The sequence below is a fragment of the Chenopodium quinoa genome, unplaced genomic scaffold, assembly GCF_001683475.1.
Source record: "Chenopodium quinoa cultivar QQ74 unplaced genomic scaffold, ASM168347v1, whole genome shotgun sequence".
NCBI lineage: Eukaryota > Viridiplantae > Streptophyta > Magnoliopsida > Caryophyllales > Amaranthaceae > Chenopodium > Chenopodium quinoa.
Window position 1 is genome coordinate 3,164,886 of NW_018744895.1, and position 15,888 is coordinate 3,180,773.

Sequence of the window (15,888 nt, forward strand, 5' to 3'; positions counted from 1 at the left end):
TTGAACTTAATGGATTTTAATCAACCAAAACATGAAAAAATCCAAACTTGTTCAACATGGAATTTAGGGTTAGGGTTCCAATCATTTAAACATTTAAAGATTAGAACTTTAACATTACTTGGGAACTTAAAATACAAAATCACAACAAGTTTTCACACCTTATTGCAATTTATTTGCAAAATTGTGAAAGACAACTTTATGTGATAACTTGGTATATCAACTTAAGCACTAATAAACACTCCATTATTATGCTCAAGGATATTTTAAAACAAGTAGATTAGTGATGCAAATGTGCATTTAATCTAACCTTGTAATGCTTGCATTAATCAAGGCTTAAAAAGAATTAAAACTTTCGTTGAAAAACGAAAAACCCCAGAAAAATTGGGTTTCTGGTTCGAATTTGGCTTCTGGACATCCCTAAAAGACCTGAAACAGTTCCAGAATGTCGATTCCACCCAAAAATCATTATTTTTGAGCCAAAATCTGGGTTCGACAGCCAAATCGAAAATAAAGTCGAGTTTTAAAAAATAATTAAAACGAGCATCTAATCTAATTAGATGAACATGAACCAGAAAATTAAATTCTTTAAAACACTTAATTAAACAATACTTGCAAAAATTAAAAGGAGCGTGGCTCCGATACCGCTGTAGGGTTTCGTAGTGACCCGACACTACGCGAAAGGAAACCCACAAGACCCGCACCTTAATTAAAGCAATTAAACAAGCATAATAAACTTAATCAAACAAGATTAAGGACAAGAATTATACCTTTGACACGTGCTTCGCTCCCAAGGAGCTCTTACTTCAAAATCCCGAAAAGACGAGATCTCCGACGGATCGTACCCTCGACCCGACCCGAGCGTCCCAAGTCTTGAAGGTTAGTCAAGACCCGGACAAAATAACTATGAGTTTTACGAATCAAAGGTTTACTCTTTTCTAGAGTTGCCTTTTTAATTCCACTCAAGGTTGTATTCTCAAAATCCCAACCAAGTGGGTATTTATAGAGAATGGGGCCTTGAAACCCCTTTTCATGATCAATGTGGGATCATGTGCAATTGCAATAATTTATTTAATTCTAAAATAAATAATTATGCAAAACAATCACAAGCCAAAAAGTGGCAAAAGGAGAGGATGGGTTAGGTGAGGACCATATCCCATGGGGGGACCATTGCCTTGCTCTCCAAGGGAGGCTTGGTGGCTTTGGTCCCTACTACCCTCAAACCGCCATTTGCAAGGCAGCTAGGCTGGCTGCCACCTGGCGCTGCCAGCACGCACAACCAGCTAGCTTGCTTGGCTGGCGCACCATGCATCGCCCAGCCAATCTGCCCAGCACCTCTATCGCACGCACAACATGCATCGCCTAGCTAGTGCTTGCTGGGCATCGCTGGTGCTGGCCTCGCATCCCACGCACTGGCTGGTCGCACATGCTTCACATAGCGTACAAGCATTGCACCTCGCATCACGCACCAGCCATGCGCCACGCACCACGCACACACTCGTGTCCCTCGCTGCACCTCTCGCACAGGCATCACACGCATTGCCAGCATAGCCTACGCGCATTAATGCGCTTGTAGTGCGAGGCTGCATGTGCGAGGCCTAGCATCACGCTGGCGCCCAGGCTCTCGTATGTGGTGCGATGCTTGGTGCTGCCATGCGAAGGCTAGCACTCAAGCATCCACGCACATGGTGCGCCATTGCCAGGCAGCCAACCCTGCTAGCACTTGGTGCTTGCGATGGTGCTGCCATGCCAGGCACGCACGCACGCATCACCCATTGCTTGCCATGGTGCGCCTGGTGCCTGCGATGGTGCTGCCATGCCACGCACGCACGCACGCAACACTTGGCCCTGCGATGGTGCGCCTGGTGCGCCCATTGCTGGCGATAGGTGCCATATGCACCCAGGCACCCACGCTAGCACGCTGCTAGCTGCGATGGGCTGTCTGGTGCCTGTGTGGCTTGCGATGGCTACCATGCGCACCCAGGCACCCATGCTAGCATGTTGCTAGCTTGCGATGGGTTTCCAGGGCGCGCCTAGGCTGCGATGGTGCCTAGCACACCATGGTGCGCCTAGCACACACATGGTGCGCCTAGGTTTGTTATGAGCTAGCCTAGCCTAGCTACGGCTACGCTCATACTTGTTGCTTGTGATTTTGCGATGCTCGGTATCGATGCCCTAGGCTCAATTTCCGACGTCTGTATTCGTAAAACTCTGTTGACTCATTAAATCCTTTCGGATTAATTCGTCGTCTCGGATCGGAGATTCGATTGGGTTCGACCCGAAGGGTTCAGTTAAGATTAAGCTGTAATATCAATTATACCTTGATATTACTGATCGGAAGCAGCCTCCACCTAGGCATTCTGATAACTTTACCTTACTGAAGAATTAGCTCTGTAATAATTCTGAACCCTCTATCGGAAGAATACACTTGTTGGAAGGACACCATTTCTTTCAGCCATGTGCTTCGAAATGCTAAACTACGGTACCCCTTGGTTGAAAATTTTGGCCTTGCTCTTTTCATGGCAATCAAGAAGTTGAAACCCTACTTCTTGGCTCATCCGGTGGTGGTCTACATAGATCAACCCCTCAAGCGGACAATGACAACTTTGGAATCATCCGGTAGGATGCTCAAGTGGGCTATTGAAATGCAAAGCCTTGAAATCACTTTCGAACCTAGAAAGGAAGTGAAGGGTCAGGCGTTTGCCGACTTCATTGTCGAAATGACAAGGCCAACCCAGCCGGAAAATCTTGATTAGTTTTGGAAAGTGTATGTAGACGGGAGCTCTACTATGAACGGCTTTGGTGCAGGGATGATATGCCAGTCTCCGAAAGGGGACAAATATGAATATGCACTATGGTTCAAGTTCCAAGCCTCGAATAATGAGGCGGAATATGAGGCCCTGCTAGCTGGTATCCGTATGTGTAAGGCGGCAGGGGCAAGAAAGGTTGACGCCTGCTCTGATTCTCAGTTTATCGTTAGCTAATACCATGGTGACTACGAGGCCACCCATTCGGCGATGATCAAATACCTTCAGGTGGTAGTACAACCTCCCATCCATCCCCAACCGGGCACTTCTTAATATAGGCAGGGAAGGTGGCATTCAGAGTAACAACGTCCCTTGCGGACATGTGCGCCTCAGTAGGATTATTGATGGATGGCCATTTGTATGCTTCCTCATCCCCTTGGAGGGCATCACGTTCTAACGAAGATGACTCCTCAGAGTCTGATTGTTTGACGGTCTCATCGCTGCCTACCTCCTCAGACTCTTCTAAAATAAATCACTGGGTGTGCTGGGTGCACCTGGATAGTCATGATATACTATGTCAGCCGGAACTTTTTCTGAGCCGTCTGATCGATAGTCGGGGTCTACAGCCATCCATCTCATCCAAGCCATCCTGTCCTGCACATGCACAAAGATGGTTGGATTTGTGGGATAGAAAGGGAGGTCCAAACACCCTCAGACGGCATCCCCAGTCCTAGACTCAGCCGTATCCGGTGACCGGCTGACAATTGCCCTTGGTCGTGCCGTGTGTGTGTTGGGTGAGTCCATTATTCTTTACAAGGTATACAACCGGAAAAGCGCAAAAAGTTGCAACGGGTAGAGACGATACCTTGAGGATTTTCTGAGTGTGGAAGAGGTTGACCAGTTGGATCAGCAGGCGAAAATCTGTTTGTTGCTTGCTAGATACCTAGACGGTTTCCCGGATGTACCCACTTGGAGAGCAATTGAAAATTGTTGAAAAGCCTAGACGTTCCTTTGAAGTTTTGCTTGATGATACCCCAGACGGTTGACTGGCCGTGGGTGTATTGAAAGCAAAGGGAATCAGTCAAAGGACCCCCAGGCGGTTCTAATATGTTTTGAGTGATGAGCACTTAGACGGTAGTTAGACGGTAGTCGGTTGAGTGAAGAAAAGAAAGACGGTTGTGCAAGAAATAACATCTGGTATCAGAGCTATCCTCTCTTAGAAAATTTCTCAAAAATGGCAAAGTGAGGAAAATGAGGGGGGGGGGGGACCTCTACTTATAGAGGAAATCCCTCAGAAAGCGAACCGTCACCTTCAAAAAAAGAACAAAAAAACAAGAGCAATATTAATTGTAGATTCTCTCTTGGAAGATGACACCTGTCACAAGTGTCACGTGGCAGGAAACGTCACACCTGTGAGAGGCAAATGTTTAGGGTAAATATACCCCGGTCCACATGGACTAATAGCATGCTGACATGTGTCAGCCTCAGAGAGGTTCTGAGAGAACCAATCCTCTGACGACACGTGGCAATCCATGTCATGAAAGGAGAGCTGATCGTCAAACCCTATGAATAGGGAGAGATCCCCATTTATTGCATTATTCTGAAAATACACACAAAAACAAGAGCAATATTAATTGTAGATTCTCTCTTGGAATCCGAGAGAAACTCTTTACATTTCGCACATTTTACATCCGATCATGTTCTAACTTGATCGTCGGAGGCGGAACTCCACCCAACCGGAGTTTTCGTGGTTTTGCAGGTACAGACGGTCGGCATCCATTCTTGGAATTGTAACTCTCCCGAGGGACTCCCGAAACCCCCGAAACATAGGTGATTGAAACTAATAAATTAGATGTTTTTAAACATAATTACAACAATTTTACATGTTTTTATAAAGCTGGAATTTTTATATAAAGGCTATAGTTATGTTCTAGAAAGGATTTTTAATTACCCAAATATTGGGAATAAAAGTAAGGGTTTTAAATTAATTTTCAGCTTGTTTTAGAGGGTTTATGAGTGATTTAAAGAGTGTATATATTGCTGGATATTTATATTCAATGGGTATTAATGTCTCTCTGTAATTTTGGGTTGTAGGAGAATTCTAAGTGAGTGATTTTGTGTAGTCGTGGCAAATTTGAGATCATATTTAAGGTACATTCGCATACTTGGTAATTATTTAAGTGTATAGAAGCATGCTAGGCTTTGTATAATTAATTCCATGGTAGTATCATGTTAGGTGTGAATTGGAATTGGTGATTGATTTATGATGTGTGAATTATTTATGATGGATTAATGGTTGGAATTAATTATATTGGCATGTTGAATATAACCTACACTTTTATTATTGGCATGATTAAGAGCTTATTTAATTAAACTAAATGTTTAATTTGGTTTGGAATGTTAAAAAGGGAATTTTATTGTGGTTCATATAATTTTTTTATTGATGCTTTAAGCATAGGAATTGAGCTATTAAGTGTCTTAGTACACAGGGATAAATTACATTGCGGTGCCTTTGTGCACTTAAGATGTTCTAAACACCGAGGGATAGGATTTGCGGTGCTTTATGCACTTAAGGTGTTATTTAACACCGAGGTATTTTAAAAAGGATTCAACATTAAATTATGTGGTCACTAATTATTCAAGAATTAAATTGGTATGTTTGATTGCTTGAATGATTTATAATGACTGATGGTGTTATGGTTTAAGAGTCTTCACCAAGTCTAAAATATGTAAACAACGTAAAGTAAAAGAGATTATGCACCAAAACTCTTGGAACGTATATACCTTGAGTATGAACATATGGGGGGAGTTATGGGGTTTTATATTTAACCATGACTTCTACTGGGAGTACAAGACGCTATATTTTCCTTTTTATTATTTATTATGCGCATGACGTCCAGTCACTTCATGTGGCATTTGCCTACCCGATTAGCTCCTGGCGTAGTTTATCTCAATTTATTTGGGGCAGGGATTTTGGTGGGAAACCTGTTCGATGCGTAATCAAATTAAATAAGCAATTTAGTGGTCTATTTATTGGTTGGTTGTGTTGTATATGCTTGAAAACAGGTGCAACAAGGTAAGTTGTGTGTTGATAGGACTAAATCATGTTAGTGTGTACTGTTCACGCTTATGTACTCAGCATTGCTGATTGTGTGTTGTATGTTTGTTTGGCCTTGTCTTTATCTTGGCCCTACGACGACCCATTTCTAATGGCGAGTAGTGGGGACAAAGTACAGAGGAGCTTTTCAGGGGATGAAGCATATTCATGATGAGCATGAGTGAAGAGCGGATGATGTTTAGTTTTCATAAGAATATGAAGTGGTTTATTGCTTTGAATATTATATATTATGTTTGTGAGACTAACGCAAAGGTTTGAGTTTTATTTTCGGTTTTTGTAGGGCCTATGTTGGTTCCGAGTTGTAGATTGACTTTGTTTTACTTTTGAAGTCGACTTATTTTGAATGGTTTTAAAGAGAGTCTTCTGTTGTGTGTCTTTGATAATTGCCTTAGCCGTTGTCACGGTGGCGGTTGACTGGATAAAGTCGTATCACCTAATCAAAAGTAATTCCTAAAACCACTAACTAAAATAGATAGTGATTAGGGGTATTTTCCCTCCTATCACCCCTCGCCATGTGGACTAATCAGGTCCTGACAAGTGTCACCCAGTTGGACTTATCAGGACCTGCCACGTGGCACACTTCAGCTGGTCCACCATGGACTTCCTATGCTATGCCATGTGGCCCTTCAGCCTTGCCTAAACAGGTAGCAGATTGAGCCCAAATCCCAAGAAAGCCCAGTCAGTCCTAGGGTTGGCCAAAATCCCTAGAACCTGGCACGCTTCCCAATGCTATAAATACTGTCATAAATGCTCATTTATGACAGAGACTGTTCACAAGAAACACACGGATTGCACAAATCCCAAGACAATCACACACCACTCGGTACCGCCTACTAGACCCGTCCTAGCATCCGGCACCTATTTACATTCCGCATTACAACTCCTTCGTTCACTAACTTGATCGTTGGAGGCGGAGCTCCCTGACCAAGGAGTCTCCATTATCTTACAGGTACAGGCGCGTGGTTCCAGCCTCAAAGTTGTAACTCTCCCAAGGGACACAGAAAACCCCAAAACATTTTGGCGCCGTATGTGGGGAGAGTACCTTTGAGATGAAATCACAATCTGTACCGACTAATAGTGACAAGCGTCCCAAGGACGACTACCAAGAAGACGAGCCTCATGTTTCTTCTGATCAGGACACTGAGCCTGAAGTTGAGACTCGCACGGCCCCAGACGGGTCCTTGAGGGCTCGACGCACTACCCCTCGTGAAAGGCAGGAATGGCAAGACCAGGCTGGTCCAGGCCAAACAGTCAGACCTTCGGCCGACTCTCATCAAGCGGTCGACTGGACAGCTCCTGTTTTCAAGGAATGATCTTATGACCATCATGAGAAGTTTCAAGGGTGAGAATAAAGATCTCATCAACAAAAAGACGGTTGTTACCCAAAAAGGGCAGTCGAGCAAAAAGCCTTCCTATTCAGGAAAGAAGAAGTCATTGAAGGACCGTGAGGCAACCCCCCACCCTCGCCAAGAGGAGAGGCGGGTACCTCTAGTCAATTTGTCCAAGCACCGTATCCCTGCCTCATTGGGAAGGAAACCAATCCGCCTGGTTCAACTAGACGACTCAAAGAAATCCTACTCAGACGCCCGACTGCTGATTCAGCAGAAAAGGAGCCAACAGCAGTCTAAGTCGGCCTCCACTTCTGATTTTCTTGACAGTATCCAAAACACTTCTATTAATCATTCAAGGTCAAACTATGAGATCCGGACAGGCAGTGCACACTCCGGTTCTAGCTCTCATCAACAACAGTCGGCACCATATGTCACTCAGCCGCCATATGTGCCGCAAACTCACTAATTTTTGCCACCTCCTCCTTTTGGGGGTCAGACGGCTAAGAATCTCCAGCCTTTGGACTGGCAGTTACAATTTCTTCAACTTGGGAACAGTCAACCGCCTTCTCCAAGGAAATTTTACAAGTCGCCCAGCCGACTAAAGTGAAAAATGTGTTAATAGGCGCCTATGATGGCACCACTAACCTAGAGGATCACCTGATGGCATTCACCAATCTAATGTACCTTCAAGGATTGGACGATGCCACATGGTGTAGGTGTTTTCCTGCCACTCTGAAGGGAGTCGCCCAACAGTGGTTCGGCAACCTGCCGGCCGGCTGTGTCAACAACTTCAGAACATTGGCTTATTTGTTTGCATCAAACTTTTCCATGAATATACCTGCCAGGAAGACGACTCTTGATCTAGAAGCCATCCAGCAGGGAGAAAAGGAGGGATTACGCTCCTACATAAAGAGATTCAATCTGATGAGGATACAAATGCCCAACCTGCCGGATGAAGTGGCCTATACTGATTTTTTCAAGGGATTGAAAGACAGGTCGAACTTCAAATTTGATTTAGTTAGAAAAAGAGTCGCTACTCTCCAAGAGGCAATGATGGAGGCCGAGACCTACATACAGGCAGTCGACCTCTGTCATATGGGAAAGCAAGGGGACCAAAAAAGGTCTGAGAAAAAGGAGGATCGTTCACAGAAAGCGGCCCCCAAGGAAGAGAAAAAGAGAAAAGATGTTTGGATGGCCGACTCCACTAGTCAGCCGTCCAGTAAGAAGAGAAAGGAATTCACTCCATACTCCCCCAAGTATGATTTCAACAAAGATAATCATACCATTTTCAAAGAATTTAAGGACCGACTCTCACTTGAGAAGCCGACACCTATGAAGGGTGATCCTAGTAAGCGCAACCAAGGCAAGCACTGCCATTTTCATGATGATGTTGGGCATGAGACCAACGAATGCATTAGTCTCAAGCGTCTTCTGGATTAGTTGGCTAAAAAGGGTGATCTGGACTCTTATGTCAAGAAACCTAAAGGAAAACAGCCCCCCAAACAAAATCACTCGGCCAGGAAAAAAAGACAGAAGCCGGCCGACAGCTCTGACGCTGATGAAGCTTCCATCTATACAATAACAGGCGGCTATGCAGGGGGAGGCCCGACTGTTCGGGGAAACAAGGATAACATCAGACAACTGGATGTTAACTCTGTTAATCAGGGTGAGACCTCTGGCACCTCGTTTCCTGAGGTTATTATTTCTGAGAAAGATTCGGGTGGTGTTCGACGGCCGCATGACGACCCAATTGTCATCGAGTGTAAAGTGGCCAATCAAAGAGTCGGCAGGATACTTATTGATACAGGGAGTTTGTCGGACCTCATCAGCCATAAGTGCTTGACCAAGCTCAAGTACAGGCCTGAGAGTATACAGCCTGTCTCCTATCCTCTCGTAGGATTTGGAGGGGGAGTCGTCCATCCGATTGGTCAAGTTGACTTGCCCGTCCGTCTGGGTGAGAGAGGCGAGGTCCGCCACATGGTCATTCGTTTCCTGGTTGTGGAAGAACTTACTGCCTACAACATGATCCTTGGGCTCCCCACCCTTAATGACTCTAAAGCAGTTATCATTCCATCCCTTATGTTGCTCAAGTTTGAGAAGGATGACAAAACAGTCGGTTCCATAAGGGGGGACCAGAGAATGGCCAGAGAATGTTACCTCACTGACATAAAAACAATGGTAACTTCAGACGGCCCAATTGGCAAAGCCATAGAAGAAGCGTCTTCCCAAGAGGCAGGCAGCAGGAAGAGAAAAGCCTCCGAGACGGAGGTCAAGAAAAAGCATAAGCAATAGCAATCACTGGCTGAGGAGCGGCCGAATGAATTCCGCCCTCAGCCAGCTGAGGAGCACGCATATGTCGCCCTCGATGACAGTTGACCAGACCGAACTGTTAAGGTGAGGACGACTGCTTTGACTGAACTTGGCAATGACCTTCGCCAACTGCTGAAAGAGTTCCAAGATATTTTTGCATTTGAGGTGCATGAGATGCCAGGTATTAGTCCAGACCAGGCGGTACACAAGCTAGCTGTCGACCCAAAAAAGAAACCGGTACGACAGAAGAAAAGGCATCATGGTGAAGAAAGAAACCAGGCTGCCGCCACTGAGGTAAAGAAGTTACTTGATGCGGGATACATTTGGCAGTGTTTCTACCCAGAATGGGTTGCAAATGTTGTGCTAGTCAAGAAGCCGAATGGTTCTTGGCGCATGTGTGTGGACTACACTGATTTAAACAAGGCATGTCCGAAAGACAGCTATCCTTTGCCAAAGATCGACAGCTTGGTCGACTCAAAAGCCGGCCATGCCTTGTTGAGCTTCATGGACGCCTACTTAGGCTTTCACCAGATTCCTTTATGAGAAAAAAGATCAAGATAAAACTGCCTTTGTCACAGAGCAGGGACTCTATTGTTACACGGCCATGCCGTTTGGTCTGAAGAACGCCTCGACAACCTTCCAAAGAATGATAAACACTGTGTTTTTTGAACAAATTGGAAGAAATGTGGAGGCGTATATTGATGATATGATTGTAAAGTCAAAACTCCAAACGAACCATCTGACAGACCTCCGAGAAACATTCGCCACACTCAGGCGGCACCGAGTCATGCTTAATCCAAAAAAGTGTGTCTTTGGAGTTGAGTCTGGGAAGTTTCTCGGATTCTTGATAAATCAAAGGGGAATAGAGGCAAATCCTAACAAGGTGCAGGCGTTCATTGACATGAAGTTGCCTCGCACCGTCTGAGAGGTACAAAGGCTAATAGGCTGCCTCGCCGCTCTCGGAAGGTTTCTCAGTCGGGCAGGCGACAAGTGCCTTTACTTTTTCCAGGCAATTAGAAAGAAAGAAAAGTTTGAATGGGGACCGGATGCTGAGTCGGCCCTCCAAAAGCTGAAAGAGCATCTGCATTCCCTGCCGAGACTCGTCAGTCCTTTGCCAAAAGAAGTGCTTTACATGTATCTCGCAGTATCAGATCACGCTTTAAGTGCCGTCCTCTTAGCTGAAAGAGACGGCTGCCAACTCCCAGTCTACTTTGTCAGTCATGTCTTGAAGAATGCAGAGTTGAGGTACTCACTGGTGGAGAAATTTGGACTCGCCCTGTACATGGCAGTGAAGAAATTGAAGCCTTATTTCCTGGCACATCCGGTGGTCGTTTACACAGACCAGCCAATAAAACGGCCCCTAACGACCATGGAATCGTCAGGATGGATGATAAAGTGGGCAATTGAGATCCAAACGGGGTTTTCTGTGTCCCTTGGGAGAGTTACAACTTCGAGGCTAGAACCACGCGCCTGTACCTGCAAGATAACGGAGACTCCTTGGGTAGGGAGCTCCGCCTCCAACGATCAAGTTAGTGAATGAAGGAGTTATAATGCGGAATGTAAATAGGTGCCGGATGCTAGGATGGGTCTAGCAGGCGGTACCGAGTTGTGTGTGATTGTCTTGGGATTTGTGTAATCCGTGTGTTTCTTGTGAACAGTCTTTGTCATAAATGAGCATTTATGACAGTATTTATAGCATTGGGAAGCGTGCCAGGTCTTAGGGTTTTGGCCAACCCTAGGATTGACTGGGCTTTCTTGGGATTTGGGCCCAATCTGCTACTTGTTTAGGCAAGGCTGAAAGGGCCACATGGCATAGCATAGGAAGTCCATGGTGGACCAGCTGAAGCGTGCCACGTGGCAGGTCTTGATAAGTTCAACTGGGTGACACTTTTCAGGACCTGATTGGTCCACATGGCGAGGGGTGGTTGGAGGGAAAATCCCCCTAATCATTTGCGCCTCACAGGTGGCACGTGACCTGGCACGTGTGACCTGTGAAAAGCGTCGCCAAGTGGGGAGGCGACAGGTGTTGACGGATAGCTTGGCCGAGTATTTTCCCGCCCAAGTTTTTGAATTTGAATGCTCTTCTGCTCTTTCTCTCCCTATAAATAGGGCTGGTCAACAAGTCATTTGTTCACATTTGTTCACATTATTTCCAGAAAGAGATCTCTCGGACCCCAACTTTTTGGCGATTTTACGGAGTAATCGTACCCCGCCGCTTACTTTCTTCTCGGATGCCTACTTCCAGTCTACTTCAACTTTCAACTTCAGGTAAACATCCATTCCTTGAATCTTTTTCCTCTTTTATTTTACAAAGTATGGTGTCTCAAAGACACTCGGCACGACCTAGGTTGTCGATTAGTCGGTCACTGGGGACAGCTGAATCTAGGACTAGGAGTGCCGACTGCCCTGTGGTACTTCAAACTTTGCGCAAGTCCCGGAATCCAACTGTCTTTGTATCTATGCAGGACAGTATGGCAAGAACAAAAAAGACCAAGAGAATAGAAAACTCTGATGGCTCCTCTTTTCGGGTTCCGATTAGTGAAATATCGGACCAGTAGCCTGATACCGCAGGGACCCAAGGCAGCCCTTTAACCGAAAGCTCTGAGGAGGGACCTAAGGTAGTTCCTTCTCAATTTACTGTTGACTTGGCCAGTCAGCAGACGGCCCCTGATGAAGAAGGGGGTCGGCCCCTTCAGGAAATGGGGAGGAGTCGGACTCTTCTGATATCGAGTCTGCTCTAGCTCATCGAGCCGCCCTTCTATAAGCTCGGAAGAGAGACATAATCGCTTGCATGAGGCGAGAGATTCTCATGCGGCTGAAAAGGGGGGAGGTCAATCGAAACCATCCGCCTCTCATAGGGAGTTGAACACTCCTTATTACTGCCATGTACCCAAGGGCCGAATCAAGGCCATGAGAGAGCGCATAGACACCTTTCTTTCGGACCATACGATGGGTCCGAAATATCGAGTATTCGTGCTGGATGGCGAGGACACAGTCGTTTGGCCAGAGGGCGCCACCTACGAGGACGCCTGTTTTGGCTGTTACGAGGCGGCCATCAAGGCTGGATTGCGGTTCCCATTGCATCCGGCCGTCCAACAAATCCTGGATGGGTACGAGGTGGGGCTTTGGCAGTTAGCCCCCAACTCTTAGTTCAACATTCTTGGCTATGTATCCGGATGTGAGATGCATGGGGTGGAGCCAAATTTTGAGGCGTTCGCCCATATGAACTACCTCAGCCGAACCCCTAAAGCAAGCGGTACCGGCTGGTACCAAATAACAAGTCATAAGGGCTATCTTATAACCAAAGGCAAAGAGAATAAATGGAAGGATTGGAGAAACACCTTCCTCATCATTTCTAGCCCCGAGCGCCTGCTGAACAAACGCTACAATAGGTGGAACAAGGATCCGCCTCTTCTTGCAGTCGGACGCAGCATGCCGCTTGTTCCCCTCAAGGCCAGGGAAGAGATCCTGGACCGAGGGCTTTTTAAAGTAGAGATTAGGGCAAACTCTACTACTGGGGTACGAGAACAGGTGCCCCTAAATTGCGTCCCAGAGTTTCAATGGCTCTATGACGAGTTTTTCCTGGCCGCCTATGGCCTTAGCAGTCGATCCTCCAGAGGTAACCAGCCACTTGAAAATATGTACCCTTCACTTTGACTTGTTTGAATACTTTTCTAACTTTTGTGGTTCTCATTTGTAGTTGAGGCTATGGACCAAATTACTGCTTCCAAGAAGGCGGCTGCCATGTTGCGAGCCTCCATAATGCAACAGCAGCGAACCACTTCTGGTTCTCCTGCCAAGGAGACGCCGACAGTGAGTGTCGATTCTTAAAACTCGTCTTCGAAAGACTGCTTGATGAATATTGACCACTCGTCTCCTTTGCAGACGGGCACTTCCAAACCCTCATCCTCCCACCAACCGGACTCGAAGGTTCGAAAGCTAACTGGTGAGAGTACGCCTAGATCTACCAGGAAGCAATCGGCTGACAAGCAGCCGGCCACCCCACAAAGTGTGGGGAACCCACCGCCTGTTGTGACACAGCCGTCGAGAAGTATAGCCTGCTCTGCTAGACTTGCTTATTTCTTTCATTCTCTTCATGTTTCTGATGTTTCTCTTTTTTGATGCAGGTGGCCCTTCAGAGCCAGACTTGGTCCAAATGGCCAAGTCTATGAATAAGGCCGTCCCTAAATAGGAGAGGGACGCGGTCAAGGGAGTCGGCATCCTTGACCTGGATGGCATCATGGGTCTCCTTTCTGAGGTAGACTTAGAATATTTTTAAACTTTATTACTTGTCATGCCGCCTGCTTTTCTAAAATCTGACGCCTGTTTTTCCTATTTTCAGTTCATGTTGAGAGTACATGGCCTTCGTAGGCCGATCAACGCCAAAAACAAAGAGGTAAGGGCTGCTAAAGCTATGGGCGCCTCTGACGCTGATAAGGCAATGTTTCAAATTGCCCAAAATGAATTTTTGACAACTGACATTCTTTATTATCAGGCGCAGGCCACTGCCAATATCCGTGCTGAGTTGGAGGCGGCCAAAAAGAAGAACAACAAACTGGAGGCGACGGTCAAGAGCGTCAAGGATGAGCTAAGGCCGCTTAAATAAAAGATGACTCAGTTCGAGACCTTGGAGAAATCCTTGTCTTCGATCAAAGAGCGCCTGGTCTAGCAAGAGAAGAGCCTAGGCCGAAAAAGTGAAAATGGAGTCAGCCCGGGCCATGATGGACGACTCTGTTCAAATCATGAGGATGACCTAGATGGCTCTCTTGAAAGGAATGGTGTCCTTCCAACAAGTGTATTCTTTTGATAAAGAGTTCAGAATTATTACAGAGCTAATTTTTCAGTAAGGTCAAGTGATCGGAATGCCTAGGTGGAGGCCGCTTCCGATCAGTAATATCGAGGTACAATTGATATTACAGCTTGATCTTAACTGAACCCTTCGGGTCGAACCCAATCAAATCACCGATCCGAGACGACGAATAAATCCGAAAGGATTTAATGAGTCGAAGAGTTTTACAATTACAGACGTCGGACATCGAGCCTAAGGCGTCGAGACTGAGCGTCGCAAAATCATAATCGACAAGTATGAGCGTAGCCATAGCTAGGCTAGGCTAGCTCATCATAGGCACTAGGCGCGCCATAGCAGCCCTAACATCATGCCTAGGCGCTATCGCAGCCTTAGCGTGAGGGCTAGGCACCATGGCTGGCTATCGCTAGGACCAGGCGCGCCAACACAGCCCTGACATCATGCCTAGGTGCTATCGCAGCCCTAGCATGATGCTGGGCGCCATCGCACCCATCGCAAGCCAGCAACATCACTAGGCGCACCATGCGTGCCCTAGGATGGCTGGGCACCATCGCAGCCTAGGCAGCATCACTAGGCGCACCATGCGTGCCCTAGGATGACCTGATGCCGTAGCAGCCCTAGCATAATGCTGGGCGCATGGCACGGCCACACGTACCAAGCAAAGCTAGTGCTAGGCATTGGCGCATGCGTGGTGCGTGGTGCTTGGGCGAGGCATGTACGTGCATGGTGCATGGTGCACGGTGCATGGCCGAGGCTGATGCGTGTGGCTGTGCGAGTGTGTGTGAGGGGCTAGCAAGCTAGCAACGTCAAGCCAAGCATGCGTGGCTTGCTAGCAGCACGCATGCTAGGCATTGCGTGCGAGAAAGGATGATGCATGGCGCGCATGATGTGCGAGTGTGGTGCGAAGCAAGAGGCCAGCATGCGTGGCTCGCTAGCAGCACGCATGCTGGGGCCATACGAGCATATGGTGCAGCAATGATGCGTGGGATGCTGGCACCAGCGCCAGCACGCACCAGTCAGCACCAGCGTCAGCACGCACCAGCCAGCACCAGCGCCAGCACGCACCAACCAGCACCAGCGCCAACACGCACCAGCAAGCACCAGCGCTGCTGCTTGGCTTGTGCTAGCATGCTGGGCTAGCTGGCACAGCCAGCTGGCGTGCTAGCTGGCAGGTGGCCAACAACCTTAGTTGAGGCGGTTTGTGAGGAGAGTGGGGACCAAGGCTTTGTGAAAGCCTTGGGGAGCAAGGCATTGGTCCCCCAACCTCTCCATGGTCCTCGCCTAATACTCTCTCTCCCTGCTGCTGCTTGGCTTGTGCTAGCATGCTGGGCTAGCTGGCACAGCCAGCTGGCGTGCTAGCTGGCAGGTGGCCAACAGCCTTAGTTGAGGCGGTTTGTAAGGAGAGTGGGGACCAAGGCTTTGTGAAAGCCTTGGGGAGCAAGGCATTGGTCCCCCCACCTCTCCATGGTCCTCACCTAATACTCTCTCTCCCTTTGGCACTTGTCGAATTGTGATTGCATTTATTTATTGATTTATTTTAGAAATAAATTAATTAGCAAATAAAACATTCTCCCACAT

At 47.0% G+C, this 15,888-nt stretch overlaps 1 protein-coding gene across 1 annotated transcript; it reads left to right on the plus strand.

Annotated features, from left to right (window-relative positions):
• The first annotated feature begins 8,021 nt into the window (after window positions 1-8,021).
• Window positions 8,022-9,485, plus strand: LOC110705972. Its single transcript, XM_021883896.1, has 2 exons — window positions 8,022-8,556; window positions 8,779-9,485. The coding sequence occupies exons 1-2, from the start codon at window positions 8,022-8,024 to the stop codon at window positions 9,483-9,485; spliced, it is 1,242 nt and encodes a 413-aa protein (XP_021739588.1).
• The last annotated feature ends 6,403 nt before the right edge of the window (window positions 9,486-15,888 follow it).